The following is a 14,839-nucleotide window of genomic DNA, read 5'->3' as shown; positions in this document are numbered from 1 at the left end:
CAGTGTCTCAGTAAGCATGGATGTCCTGGAACTCACTCTGCAAACCAGGCTGACCTCGAACTCAGAGATCTGCCTGTCTCTACCTCCTCAGGACCCATACTAAAGATGGGTACCATCATGCCTCACTTTAAAAAAAAATCTGGGGGCTGGAGAGATGGCTCAGTGGATAAGAACACTGGCTGCTCTTCCAGAGGGTCTGGGTCCAGTGCCCAGCAACCACATGGCTCACAACAATGTAATCCTAGTTCCAGGGGATCTGACAGCCCCACAACAATGCATAAAACATAAAGTTAAATTTAAAAAAAATATGAATGCTGGAAGTTGAACTCGGGCCTTGTGCTTTCTTTGCGAGTGTGTTACCAACAGCCATCTCTGCAGCCTGTTTTGGTTTTTGAGAGGAATTCAAGTTGAATCTAGAAAACAGTAAGAATCCCTCACATCAAAAGAAAAAAAAAAAAGTCTAGCATGGTGTCATCTCAGAATTTGGCTGAGATTGGAGGATCACCATAAGGTCCAGTCTTAGTGGTGTAGTGAGACCTTGGGGGCAGGGGGGGGGAGGAGAGAGAGAGAGAGAGAGAGAGAGAGAGAGAGAGAGAGAGAGAGAGAGAGAGAGAGAGAGGGGCGCTCTGGGTGTAGTGCCACACACCTTTAATCCCAGCACTCAGCACTCAGGAGACAGGGGCCAGTGGATCTCTGTGAGTTTGAGGACAGCCAGCCTGGTCTACAGAGTGAGTTCCAAGCCAGGAGGAGTAGTACAGCCAAGACCCCATCTCAACAAGGGAGGAGGAAGGAAGAGGAAGGAGGAAAGGAGAATGGGAGAAGGAAGGGGAGCTAGAGGGGCAACAGCAGACTTCGAAGGTCATGCTTGGAAAATTGTGATTTCAAGGCCACCCGTGGGTGACATGACACCCCATTCAAAAAGATACACAGACACAAATGATCGTTATGTAGACACAGATAGTCCTAACGACTCACTCTGGCTATTGACCCGAAGAGTGATTAAAATTGGGACAAGGACCCAGCATGAAGGCCAAGCACGAGGGAGCAGGGTTGTGGGAGGCTCTTGGCAGAGGGAAGGGGAAAGCGTGTTCCCAGGCCAGAACGCACGATACAACCAAGGAGCACCTATGTGTAAGACAGCCCCTGCAGCCTGTAGAGACGTCAAGTAGGCAGTGGTCCACCCCGGCGTAGAGACATCAGCCTGGTGATAAAACTCCAAGCCATCCCTGTTCTCAGGGAGAGAGAAGGGAGGTCCCAGTCCACTGCAGCTTCTGGCTATTACAGCTGCTCAAGATGAGAGTGATCTCGAGGAGGAAGGAAACCGGGAGAGATGAGCATTGCTTAAGAAGGCGACCCTTGAAGCAGTGGCTGGGAGTCAACCATGGTGAACTCTGCTGAGCTGGCATACGCACTGGTTGTCACTAGAAGTCTCTGGGGAGGCACGGCTGGGGTGTGGCAAGAATGGGAGGTGATGGGCTGGAGAGATGGCTCAGTGGTTAAGAGCACTGACTGCTCTTCCAGAGGTCCTGAGTTCAAATCCCAGCAACCACATGGTGGCTCACAACCATCTGTAATGAGATCTGATGCCTCTTCTGGTGTGTCTGAAGACAGCTACAGTGTACTTACATACATAAAATAAAATCTTTAAAAAAAAAAAAAGGGAGGTGATGGGAGGGTGGCAATGCATCACCCACAAGCAAGTCCCAGGCTGCTGTCGAGAAGGAGGCAGGAGCTGTGGGATCGTTGATGGAAACAGAGGATTCTGAGACTTGTGAACATAAGGCTTGATTTTCCTCCCTTCAAACATAAGGTGCTTGGTGGCATCATGGTGGCCTTCAGGCAAGGCAACAAAGACTGTCAGGACCCTGGAGAAAGATGGATGGCAGATACTGAAGTAGATCCTCCTTCAGAGTCTGGCGAGATCAAACCTGGTTTCTGGGCTAGTGTGTTAGGCTGCTGCTCCCTGCCCTTCTCTGGCTGTAGCCCGGGTCTTAGGAAGCACCCCTCTTCACTAGTGTCTGAGCCTGGGAGCAGGTAATGTTGACTTGGGACCGGGCTTCCCTTTATGCTACTTTTGTGACTTTACTCCCAGTCCCCATGGTTTAAAGTCTGTCCTGGGTCCCTGGTACCTGGTATTAGACATGCAGCTCAATGCTAGACACACGATGTTCTCATTGGGATTGGAAGTGATATTTCTGTCTCCTGTGACTCCGTTCCTACTCACCACTTCAGATCATGGGTCATTGAGGAAGGGAGCTGGCTGCCGCGCATCATCGCTAGGATATTCTCCCAGAACAAAACACAGGAAAATTACCAAGAGAAAGGTTCCTCAGGGCCAGGGTGGAGGCGGTCCCAGCATGTCCTGGACACGTACACTTTGTCCTCAGTGCTTCCAGGCAGCACACAGCCCTGGGGGGCCAGCTGAAAGATCCCCATTGTCTGGATGGCTGCCCAGTCAGTGAGCCCTGATCCCACCCACACTCTCAGTTCGCCAGGCTTTTGTGGGGCTTTTTGAATATACACTTTTTTTTTTTTTTAAAGATTTATTTTATTTTATTATATATAAGTACACTGTAGCTGTCTTCAGATACACCAGAAGAGGGCATCAGATCTTTTTACAGATGGTTGTGAGCCACCATGTGGTTGCTGGGAATTGAACTCATGACCTCTGGAAGAGCAGTCGGGTGCACTTAACCGCTGAGCCATCTCTCCAGCCCGAATATACACTTTTAAGGTTTTTAATTGTGTATAGGGGTGGGATGGATGGGAGAGGTACTTGAGATAATGACAGCAGAGAGAGAGAGAGAGAGAGAGAGAGAGAGAGAGAGAGAGAGAGAGAGAGAGAGAGTGAGAGTAATGAAGGTCAGTTTGCAGGAATAGATTCTTGCAGAGAACTGAATCCAGCTCTTTCAGTTTGATAGCCTTTACCCACTGAGCTATCTTGCTGGCCCTGAGCCTGGCCTTCTATGTAAGACTTAGAGAGACTAGCTTCTTTGGTTAACTGTTATAAGGCCCACTCTGTATCAGGGAGTGGGGGCTGGTTTTGCTATGAGCCAGAACATTCTAGCCTTGAGCACAGCACAAGAGAGGAAACACACTGGCCACTGGACCCTACGCTTTACTGAAGACCCTAGCTGGTGAGGCAAGGGTCTTTAAACAAACCCAGGGCAGAATGGATGGATGCCTCCGGTAAGCATATTGTTTCTCAGAGGGACGATCTGAGGCTCAGAAGTCACATTTGTCCTTTGGGCAGCCTCCCCCAGGAGCTGTCAGCATGGTAGAACCATCTTGAGTTGCAAGATTGGGACGGCGACCTAAACGCCAAAGTCTAAAGGACACGGTTTCCCACTCAACGGTGCCCTGCCCAAGGCTGTGGTTGCCTGGGGAACCATCCCTCATTTGGGATTTGGGCTGAGATTTGGAAACTGACTTGGAGCTTGGATGAGGTTGATTCTCTCACTTGGGATTGGCTGCAGGTCTAAGATAGGAGGCCAAGAGCCCAAGGGAGTCAGGGATAGCCTGCCCCCTGCTGACTGAAGTGGGGAACTGCAGCGAGGCGCTCAAGGTCACACAGAACAGTATTGCTGGCGAGAAAACTGGATTCTTGCCACCCATCAGAACAGAAAGCAACCTAGGCCAAAAGCATATCTCTGGCCAGCCTTTGTCACATTTTAAGTGACATGAAAGGAGGACGAGGATTTCTGAGGAGTCCAAGAGTCTCACTAACCCAACTGTCTCTTGTTTCTCCCGGGAGGCATCTGTAGCCAGCATCACATGAAAGGAGGGAGGAGGCGGCGCTGTGTGAGAAACCACTTAAGAGGCAAGAGGCCTTCGACGGTGCCACACCTTTAATCCCAGCACAGAGGCAGGCAGATCTTTGAGTTAGAGACCAGCCTGCTCTACAAAGTAAGTTTCAGGACAACCAGGGCAACACAACACACACACACACACACACACACACACACACACACACACACACAAACCTCTGCCTTGAAAAAAACAAAACCTTAAAAAAAAAAGGGGGGGGGACAGAGAGAGAGAGAGAGATTCATAGCCTAAGACAGTAGACACCTTAAAGTGGAAGGCCATGGCTGCTGTCCCCAGGAGTCCAAAATTATAGGCAATGAACTCCATCAGCACTGATAAAAAGATCTAGAAGCCCCTGGTGGACCACAGTACTATTACTGTTAGAATCCCTTGGGCTTAAAGTGTCAAAGACACAATTGGCCATCGGGATTTGTCCAATAAACAATGAACTACATTGCATTTAATATATGACGTTTCAATTCAGAGCTTGGCAATTTTCATCCAAATTCAGAACTAAATATTCTTTGTTTCAGAACTAGTGAGGAAACAGTGTGTGCTATTTGCCAAATCTGTAATGAGTCAAATCTGTCTTTAGAGACAACAGACAAAGCAAAACTTTACATTTACTTCTAGGTGCAGGGAGTGGCTCATGCCTAGATCCTAGGAGGCTGAGGCAGGATTGTTACAAGTTCAGGCCCAGCACAGGTTACAGCCTAAGGACCCTTCTCAAAAAGCAAGCAAACTACAACAAAAATCCCACCAACGGTGAAAGACCAAAGTTACACTTTTCAGGATGCCTTGTGAAACAGCCCCTATTTCCTTCTGTGTCACAATAAGCACTAGTTCTATTGTTACAAAACTAAATAACTCACTAAGATTACTGAGATAGTCAAATTTGACGGGATAACTGTTTAGCCTCTTGGTTCAACATAGTAACATAAAAGCAGTCTTCATGCAGTATGCCCTCTTTGGGACTGAGACCGTGGATGTGATTCTGAGACATAAACATGACCAACCCAACCACATCAATTTTTGTTATTTTGTCTTTTTTTTTTTCGGAGCTGAGGACCGAACCCAGGGCCTTGCACTTGCTAGGCAAGCGCTCTACCACTGAGCTAAATCCCCAACCCCCACATCAATTTTTAAAGCTTGAAACATGGCCAATCTGGCTGTTAGAAGATCAGCTATCAGTTTTCTGGGACCTAGGTAGGTAACTCACGTCCTTATCACTTGGCACATTTATATATGCAGGCCTCTCTGTCCAGCGACAGTAACATCCAGTGAGCTTCTTTGATCTTAGGGAAAGACAAGGTACAGTAGGCTGTCATGCTTACTAGTCTAGCTATAGTAATACAAAGACATCCCAGCAGACAGGAAATGGTTTCTGTCACTGGTATCTTCTGGGAAGGGGTAAAATAGGTACCCTGGATCTTATCTACAGCAATATACCATGGTGTTACGGTTCTGTGTGTCCACTTGCCTAGGTTATGGGATATTTGGTCGACATTTTTATGGCATTCTCATGAGTATATGTTTTGGATGAGATTAGCATTTTACTTGGTAAACTTAATAAATCAAGTTTGACTTGCCTAATGTGGTTAGGCCTTACCTGACCAGCTCAGTCTGAAAGCCTGTAAACAAAAAGGCCTGGCTGGAGACACAGCTCGACCAATGGTAGCGTTTTTCTAACATTCGCAAGGCCCTAGCTTTATATCTTTAAAGTGGGAGAGCATTTTCCTCCTGACCTTTGACCTGGCACGTGCCCTGTCTCCTGCTGTCTCTCACACTAAGGCATCAGCTTTCCACAGCTCTTGCACCCGCTGACGTTTAGACAAGAGCCACACACAGCACTGGCTGTTCTGGTTCTCAGGTCTCTGAATTTAAGACCAGAACTAAACTACGTATTCCTCGGGGTCTCCAGCTCACCCTGCCCCGATCTTCAGATCTGCCTCACTGATCATGCAGACCAATCCCTTACACCACACCTCAGAACCCTCTCTCCATACCCACCCACCCCACACTGACCGTTTCTCTGTGGAACCTAATTACTGCAAATGTCCTATCAAGGGGCCTATCAACCCCAATAACGTATTTGCCAGGTAAGCGCTAGGATGGCCTGGAACCCTTAAAAGAGAAGACAAAAATATAACACAGGACAAACCAGGAAAGTCAGACATGATTTGTCAGCCTTTATTAGTCAAGAGTGAAGCCGAGACCTAGAGTTTCCTTTAAAAAACAAACAAAAAACCAACCCAACCTTGTTTACAGCAAATGATGACTGATTTCTAGTGACTTTTAATTATACGTTTAAGACTACAGATCAAGAATTGTTTGTTTTCCAATCATATATTCTTTTGAGATTAAAATACAAGTGTAAAACAGGTTAAAATTAGATTCACCCCAATGATTTAAAAAATAATTCCAATTGAATTTCAAACACCATGTATAGAACTCAGGACCAAAAGACAACCATAGAATCTTTTTACCTTTGAGGTAGCACAATAATGCTTAATTGGGTTTTTTTTTTTAAAAAATCATTATTACAACGAATTAAAAACATAACAACAAAAAACGAGGAATCTAACCTTTGCTCAAGGTGGGCTATATGGTTTTCTGCAAATCCCCCATGAGGTGAGTGACAATTTTCATTCTTTTTTAAATTTTTTTTTAATAAAGATAGCCCTGCAGAGTGTAATAGGAAACCCACGGGAAGGCTGCTCCCCATAAAATAGACATCAGAATCACAGAGGAACGTCAGCAGTCAAGACAAGAGAGACGAGAGGTAATTGTAGTGAAAGATCAAAAACTACCCATATCTTGGTGAGATTGGTTTACAAGTGCATTATCAAAAACAAAAATTTCAATATCAACTGACTGAGAAAGATAAAAGATGACATTCATGGGTCCTTTTCTTTCTCTGTGCAAAATGCTTTCATCTTTTTAAAACGAGGACTGCGACACGCCACGGAACGCTGTGTGCACAGGGCGCCAGGACACCAGCACCGCGCAGTGGCTCTGCCACCACAAGCAGCCAATCTGGGCAGTCAGGGTGGACGGAACCTCTCCACCAGAGCGTTGGTTTCTCTTGTGATTTTTTAGTTGTTTTTTGTTTTGTTTTGCTTTTGCCACTTTGCTGCTGAATTTGCTTACTAAACTGCTCAAAGAAAAAAAAGCTCAATGCTGATTTCTGAGACTCTAGATCAGGAACAAATAATTCTTTAATAAGATTATGAGCTCAGAGGACGAGACCCAAAGAGCTTGTCCTGCAGAGAATTCAACCGGGAGAAGAGCGTGAGTAGGCTAAGCTGGGGCCAGAAAGGAAGGGAAATACTGCGGTTGGACCTCCAGGCTCTGAGGAGGATTCTCTGTCATCCCAAGTCAATAGCAAAGCCAGGGAAGAGGGAGGGAAGCCCCAACCCTCAGAAGAGAGGAGAGCAAAGGGATTTTTTTGATACTCCTCCCAGGAGGCCTAGCTATCTGCTGTAGGAGTTGCCTGGCACAAGGAGAACACTGCAACCTTGAGAAAAACCTGCTCTGTCACCTGATTCTTTTTTTTTTTCTTTCTTTCTTTTTTTTTTTTTTTTCTTTTTTTTCGGAGCTGGGGACCGAACCCAGGGCCTTGCGCTCACTAGGCAAGCGCTCTACCGCTGAGCTAAATCCCCAACCCTGTCACCTGATTCTTGAAGCTGCAAAGAGAACTGGAACACTGTCAGGGCCTGGTGCTGTGGTGACAGTCGCCTTTCATCGCCACACCAGCTCCTGCAGACACGTGTACCTCTCCCAGGCCCCCATCCACACGTGCTCCGGCACAGGGGCCACACTGAAGTGAAGACTCAATCAGCAGTTACAGAACTTTGACTTGGTGCCTTCTCTGTGAAAGAGCAGCCGTCAGTGAGGCAGGAGGGTGACCAGGAGGACTCTGAAGCCAAGACTGAAGTGTGAGGGCAGGCTAAGAAGGCCTACCCCTAGCAGCCTACAGGAATAACTCTGGCATGAGATTCACAGCCAACCCTAACCAAGGCTGGCATGGAGGGTGGGGTGAGGGTTCAGAGTCCTTGTAAGGTCTGGGGCTGGACTTTTGGGCTACTCCTGGAGCCCATTGCACCTCTTACCTTTGTAAGAAATCAGGTATTATTCTGTCAAAGTACAAGGTCTGATTTATTTAATAAAGCGATACCATAGAAAAGGACCTTAGGAAGATTCGGGATCGCTATGAGGGTTTTCCAGTGCTAGCTGCCTGCTTCACAGTAGTTACAGCTGGACAAACCCCAGATCTGTAATGAAGGCTTCTCAGAGCAGTCTGAAGAGTCCTGCTTTTGCTTCATGGAACACAAGAAAAAGTGACTTAATTCCCAAAACTGTGGCAACCCATCTACTCTGGACATTTCTTGGCTACAGTGACCAGGGCAAAGTCGAGACAGTTAGTTAGAAAGGCCTTCACAGTAATTCCATGTTTATGCATGATAACCTATCTTCCATGGCTATTATAGTGCTGGAGACCAAACCCAGAGCCTTGCATGTGCTACACACGAGCTTCGCCACTGAGCTGCACCCAACCCCTACCCCAACGATATCAAGTTTTGAAAACAGATATTTAGGACAAATGCCTGAGTCAGTGGACAAACTCCATGTATATGAATACATCCAAGGTGAATTCTCTAAATAGAGAAAAAATTTCCTTAAAAAAAAAAAAGCCTCTTTTTAAGAGTTTAAAAACTGCGGATTAGTAGCCACGCTGTGCAATAAAGCTACAAGGGAAGGGCTCTCTGTGCAGCACAACCTCCGGCTGGGTAGTTTCTGCCATCAGCCAGGGACAGGGTCATGGCAGGGGCCACTCAGGGAAGTACTTAGGTCAGATAAAGCGATAACACTTCCAGACCCTGGCTCCTCATCAGCACCGTGCTCTGACCAGCTGAGCTAAACGGCCACCCCCGGCTCCTTAGAAATGGATAGCAATTTGTTTATGTAAACGGCACAGAGGTTAAACAAATAAAAAACTTACTAAAAACAAACAACAAAAACCCTGACCCAGATAACCTTTCCTGGCTACACTGGCAAGAGTGCTGGATCCACGTTTCCTGCTAAGCGAGTCTGAGTACCGTCTGCTCCTAGGGACCTGCTGGGCCTTCAAGGGGGCCTTTTCCGGAGCTTGGACACAGCTATATAACGTGTAGCTTCCAGTAAACAGTATAGGGCCCCTGGGGCACAGAACTCCAGTATAACTGCTACCACCTTCCACTGTGAGAGAAAAGCGGCAATTGTGAACACACTGTGGACCTTCTCAAAGGACAAGTGAGGAGACTGAAGGCTCTACCACTTCCTCCCTTGAGAAGGACTGTGGAGTGTTATTCCACAGGTTTCTGCAGACCTCAGAACTTTCAGAAGCAACATTAGCAGCAAGAGAGGAAAGGAGGATGTTTACACTTTGGACTTTGTATCAGGCACTTAAATTGCTGGAGAGACATGCCATTCTGAACCAAACGTGAAACCTGGGCTGGAGTAATCGTGACATAAGTGGTCTAATGACGGCGTTCAGAAGCAAAGTGGAAGGTGGGTGTGGGTAGAGCCTCTGTCCATCTTTCAGTGCTGACTTTCAAGACTTCTAAGTGCCCTTTACCACAGCGATGGCAGCAGCAGAGACAGCAGCAGGCGCAGTTCTGTCGTGTCTGTTTTCTGGGTGTGTTCTTGTGGCTGACTGGAAGGATTTGGTATCACACTGCGGAGGCTCCGAGATTCATCACATCTACTGCCCGGGGTCCAACAGATCCAAGTTGGAGCCAAACATCTTCACCAGCTGTTCTTCGTAATGTGAGATGTTCCTCTTCATGATGTCCATGCAGGGGCCCAGAAGCCTCTCAAATGCTTGAACATCCATGACTGCATTGTTAAAAAAGAGGGGTGGGAGAGAAAGATTTGTTTACATTAACAATTTAATTTCCTGCATGTAACCCTTTTCCTAAATACACTACCCACTCATGTTACAGGAGTGAATTTTAGAATCCTGGGCACGTGGGAAAAGAGGTGCCTGCATAGTACAGCAGGACTACAACTCTGCTGAAGGCTAACGGTGGGCACAGTAGCAACCGCCTGTCCTGTTCCTCCACAGGCCTGGCCACCTGCCTCCATCACTGTTGCTTTCACAGGCCTATGTGCCTGTGTCTGTGTGCCTGTGGTGTGCCTGTGGTGCGCCTGTGTGCCTGTTGTGCGCCTGTGTGCCTGTTGTGCGCCTGTGTGCCTGTTGTGCGCCTATGTGCCTGTTGTGCGCCTGTGTGCCTGTTGTGCGCCTGTGTGCCTGTTGTGCGTCTGTGTGCCTGTTGTGCGTCTGTGTGCCTGCTGTGTGCCCGTGTGCCCATGGGCCTGTCTGCCTCCCAACCTGGATTCATTGCTCAGAATTGATTTCTAGGGTGCTGGGGGTAGAGATTTAGTGGCCCAGCCATGTGCTTAGAATGTGCGGGGTTGGGGATTTAGCTCAGTAGTAGAGCGCTTGCCTAGCAAGTGCAAGGCCCTGGGTTCGGGTCCCCAGCTCAAAAAAAAAAAAAAAAAAAAAAAAAAAAAAAAAAAGAAAAGAAAGAAAAGAATGTGCAAGGTTTTAAAGTTCAATGCCCAACACCTGTCCACCAAAAAAAAGAAGAAGAAGAAGAAGAAGAAGAAGAAGAAGAGGAGGAGGAGGAGGAGGAGGAGGAGGAGGGGAGGAGGAAGGAGGAGGAGGAGCAGCAGCAGCAGCAGCAGCAGCAGCAGCAGCAGCAGCTTTGCTGAAGATGGCTCGGCGGTTAAGAGCACTGACTCACACAAACTACCCAGACCGTGATCTGAATGAGAGTAAGCAGAATAAGTCAAGGCTGATAACAGGAAAAACAAACAAAAAACCTTGTATATTAGAAAAAATTAGTAATGCACAAAGAATTTTCTTTTTTCATTTTAGCACATTTCAGCCACACATGCTAATGGTTTTTATTACGGCCTCCATGCATGTATGATTTGATCGTGTTCATCCCACCCTACCTGCCGCCCAACCCCCCTTCCCAGCCAGTTCCCATCCTGCTCTCCTGATGTCATGTTCTTTTGGGAGGAAGGGGAGGATAGTTTAATTAGGATTAGGTCTCCCTCCCCCAGCTACCATTAGCTGCCTAAAGTTGGGGCAGGCCTTGTAAGCCCTTCACAAAGACATTTTCTTACCTAAGCATTTGACGTCTCCAACCGCATAAGCAGAAGCAGCTCTTGGTTTGTTGGTCACCAGGGCAAGCTCTCCAAAGTACTGCCCCTTATGGCAGTGGGCGATCTCAACCTCCTGGCTCCCGCCGTTCTTGCTCGTTTTAGTCTGCAACCGATACAGATATGACCCTGGCTGACTCTAAGACCACAGCTGGGCACGGCCAGTTGTACACACTCAAGTTCCCTTTCCGGAAAGGTCAACAAAATCACTGAGAATTCACATTGCAGAAACTTTGTACCCTGGAAACTCAACAGAAACATCTGTGTGGCTTGGTAGAACTGAAGGATGGTTTGACCTGGGCCCACCCAGGACCCACACGTTAGGTAGAGGCCGCAGCTCCGGCATCTTCTGTGGAGATTATACATCCTGGGAGATGTGACCACAGCACAGCAGAAGCCCAACAAGGTCTTCTGCTCACCCTTCTGTTAGCCAATAGCCAACACACAAGAGGGCGGGCTGCTTCCAGACAGTCTTGTTGGTGACAACATTTCTTTTAAAGTACTTTCTGCACTGACACCTGAGCTGTGCCTCCATTCTTAACAGGTTAAGGACATCCTTCAAACATATGTGCTACGTTGTATTGCTACACTGGGTTCTTATTTCTTACGAATCCATCTGCTAGGTAAGGCAGTAACAACAAATTATGAGAACCAGGCTCTGTCCCTAAGAACCCTGACTGGTAACAGAGACTTACTTACTGGCTCCGGCTAGCCTGGGACTAGTTATGTACACCAAGCTGGGCCTGCCTCAAGTGCTGGGATTACAGTGCGTGCTACCATGCCTATAACCCTTTGTTACTTTTTATTTTTTATTTATTTTTTAAAAACATTTATTTATTATGTATACGTCATACAGCTTTCTGCTTGACATATACAGAAGAGGGCACCAGACCTGATTATCGATGGTTGTGAGCCACCATATGGTTGCTGGGAATTGAACTCAGGACCTCTGGAAGAGCAGACAGTGCTCTTAACCTCTGAGCCATCTCTCCAGCCCCCTTTGTTACTTTTTAAAGAGAATTTTTCCCAGTTTTTGAAAATAAGTATTTTATTCTCATATTTGTGTGTCTGCGTGCGCACGCTCCTGTGCAGGTGTCCATGAAATCCAGAAATGTGTGAGATCCCTTGGAGCTGGAGTTACAGGAAGTTGTGAGCTGTCCCAATGTGGGATCTGGGAACCAAACTTGGGTCCTTTGGAAAAGCAGGAGATGCTCTTTAACGGCTGCCTTTCCAGCCCTTAAAGGGTGTGTATTATATGTGGGCTTACTTATTGATTTTATGTGTATATGTGTGAACCTGCTTGCTTGTATGCATGCATGTACAAGTGCCCATGGAATCCAGACAGAATGTCAGAGCCACTGAAGCTGAAGTTCAGATGATTGGGATCTAATTGATATGAGTATTGGGAACTGAACCCAGGAACTTTCTCTGCAAGAAGAGTGAATGATCTTAACCACTGAACCACTACTCCAGCCCCCTAGAGGAGTGTTTTAAAATGTTATTTTATGTGTGTTTTGCTCACATGTGTGTCTGTGCACCCAAATGGTGGAGGCTGGAGATAAAAGTCATGTCCCCTAGAGTGGAGTTACAGACAGTTGTGAGAGGCCATGTGCTGGGAACGAAGTCTATCTCCTGGAACAGCAGCCACTGCTCTTGACTGCTGGTCCATCCCTCCAATCCCTAAAGGGAATTAACTAATTAATTAACTAATTAGTTTATTTTTGGTTTTCCAAGACAGGGTTTCTCTGTGTAATCCTGGATGTCCTAGTACTTGCTCTGCAGACCTTGAACTCAGATCCGCTTGGCTCTGCCTCCCAAGTGCTGGGCCTAAAGGAGCGGCCACTACCCAGCTCCTAAGGGAAGTGCATCCGAGTGAAGGTGTTCGCGCCTGATGTGCTGGGGCTGTGTTCCTGTGTATACAGCACATGAACACAGAGTGGGGACCTGCTATTCTCTTTATCTCTTTACCTGTTCCTCTTCTGAAGCAGAGCCTTTTCATGACTACTCCGCTAACAAGCCTCAACAGTCTTCTGTTTCTACCGTCTTGGAACTGGGACCACGGGCATTTAGAGGTTGTCTGGCTTGTTATGTGGGTGCAAGGGTTCAATCTGGTCCTTATGCCTATGACAACTGCTCTTAACTCTGGAGCCATTTCTCTTGCCCCAATTCTTTTTCTTTTTTCTTTTTTTTTGGAGCTGGAGACCGAACCCAGGGCCTTGCGCTTGCTAGGCAAGTGCTCTACCACTGAGCTAAATCCCCAACCCCTCTTGCCCCAATTCTTTAATTTCTTGAGGTTCACTTATTTTTGTGTGCTTCCGTGTTTAGGCATGCACACACCACAGCACTGGTGTAATATGCAGAGGACAGTTTTTAAGAGTCAGTTCTCCCTTTCCACTTTGTGGGTTCTGAGGATCGAACTCAGGTTGTCAGGCTTTGGGGCCGTCACCTTTACCCACCAGGCTTACTGCTGGACCGCGTTGTCGGCCTTAGTTCTCTAAAACACTGTTGTTTTTTGTTGTTTTTTTTTTTTTAAAGATTTATTCATTTATTATATATAAGTACACTGTAGCTGCCTTCAGACACACCAGAAGAGGGCATCAGATCTCTTTACAGATGCTTGTGAGCCACCGTGTGGTTGCTGGGATTTGAACTCAGGGCCTCTGGAAGAGCAGTCGTCGCTCCTAACCGCTGAGCCATCTCTCCAGCCTGCAAACACTGGTTTTAAATCTGTGTATGTGGGCCTGTGCACAGGAATGCAAGTGCTCAGGGAGCCCAGAAAGGAGATCAGGTTCCCTGGAGCTGCTGTGTGGGCACTGAAAAACAGACTCAGAGCCCCTGTGAGAGCACTGTGCATTCTTAACTGGGAAGCCATCTCTCCAGCCCTGCCTTCTTTATTATCTTTAAATGCAATTTAAATGCAAATCCCCCCCACCCCAGGAGCTGAGGACCCAGGGCCCTAAAGCTCTACCACTGAGCTAAATCCCCAACCCCTTAAATGTAAATTTAAGACACTCTAGTTTACATCTTTAGTCTTTTCATCCCTCCAAGGATATGGGAAGTGGGGTTAAGAGACTGAAAATTCAAAGTCATCCTCAGATATATACATGGTTGAGTTTGAAGCCAGCCTGAGCTACATGAGAAGGAAGAGAGAGAAAGAGAGAGAGAGAGAAAGAGAGGGGGAGAAGGAGAGGGAGGGGGGAGAGAGGGATAAAGAAAAAAGATAGCGGCCACCCAGCATTCTTCCGAGCTACAGGTCATCAATTACAACCTCTGTCTATCCATGAGAGCCATGCGAGTAACATAATGGAGACTTTCCCCAGGAGTCCTAAACTGTGGATGCCGTCTTCACATCCAACCTTGTATGTACCTGTTACATAATGTTCCTGTATTTATAGTTTTTATAGTTTTCTTATTTATAGCTTAGTAATCCTCATTTCACTAATTATATGAGAGAGGCAAAACCGGGAAAAGAGAAAATGTACTAAATCTTTTTTGTTGTTTTTTTTTTTTAAAACGTCCCCCCCCAAGCTGGGGACCAAACCCAGGGCCTTGCGCTTGCTAGGCAAGTGCTCTACCACTGAGCTAAATCCCCAACCCCCGTTTTTTTAAATGGATAGTTTATGTATTTACATTTCAAATGCTATCCAGGTCCCCCCCCCATCTCCCCTCCCTCTGCTTCTATGAGGATGCCCCCCTCCTACCCACCCACTCCCACCGCCCTGTCCTGGCATTCGCCTACATCGAGCCTTCACAGGACCAAGAGCTCTCCTCCTACTGATGCCAGACAACACCATCCTCTGCTACATCCTCTGTGGCTGGA

The 14,839-nt window shown here is 47.1% G+C and overlaps 1 protein-coding gene across 1 annotated transcript in view; it reads right to left on the bottom strand.

Annotated features, from left to right (window-relative positions):
* Positions 1-7,946: 7,946 nt before the first annotated feature.
* Prkar2a (protein kinase cAMP-dependent type II regulatory subunit alpha) overlaps positions 7,947-14,839 on the bottom strand; it is a 59,758-nt gene continuing 52,865 nt past the window's right edge. Inside the window, exons 10-11 of the mRNA XM_032910667.1 lie at positions 10,984-11,125; positions 7,947-9,684 (exon numbers count right to left, since the gene is read on the bottom strand). Of these exons, the coding sequence (XP_032766558.1) occupies positions 9,551-9,684; positions 10,984-11,125 (276 nt within the window). The 3' untranslated portion in view covers positions 7,947-9,550. The remainder of the gene's footprint in view (positions 9,685-10,983; positions 11,126-14,839) is intronic.

The sequence above is a fragment of the Rattus rattus genome, chromosome 8, assembly GCF_011064425.1.
Source record: "Rattus rattus isolate New Zealand chromosome 8, Rrattus_CSIRO_v1, whole genome shotgun sequence".
Taxonomy (NCBI): Eukaryota; Metazoa; Chordata; class Mammalia; order Rodentia; family Muridae; genus Rattus; species Rattus rattus.
Note: the sequence above shows the minus strand (reverse complement) of the source record. Positions and strands in the feature narration are given on the sequence as shown.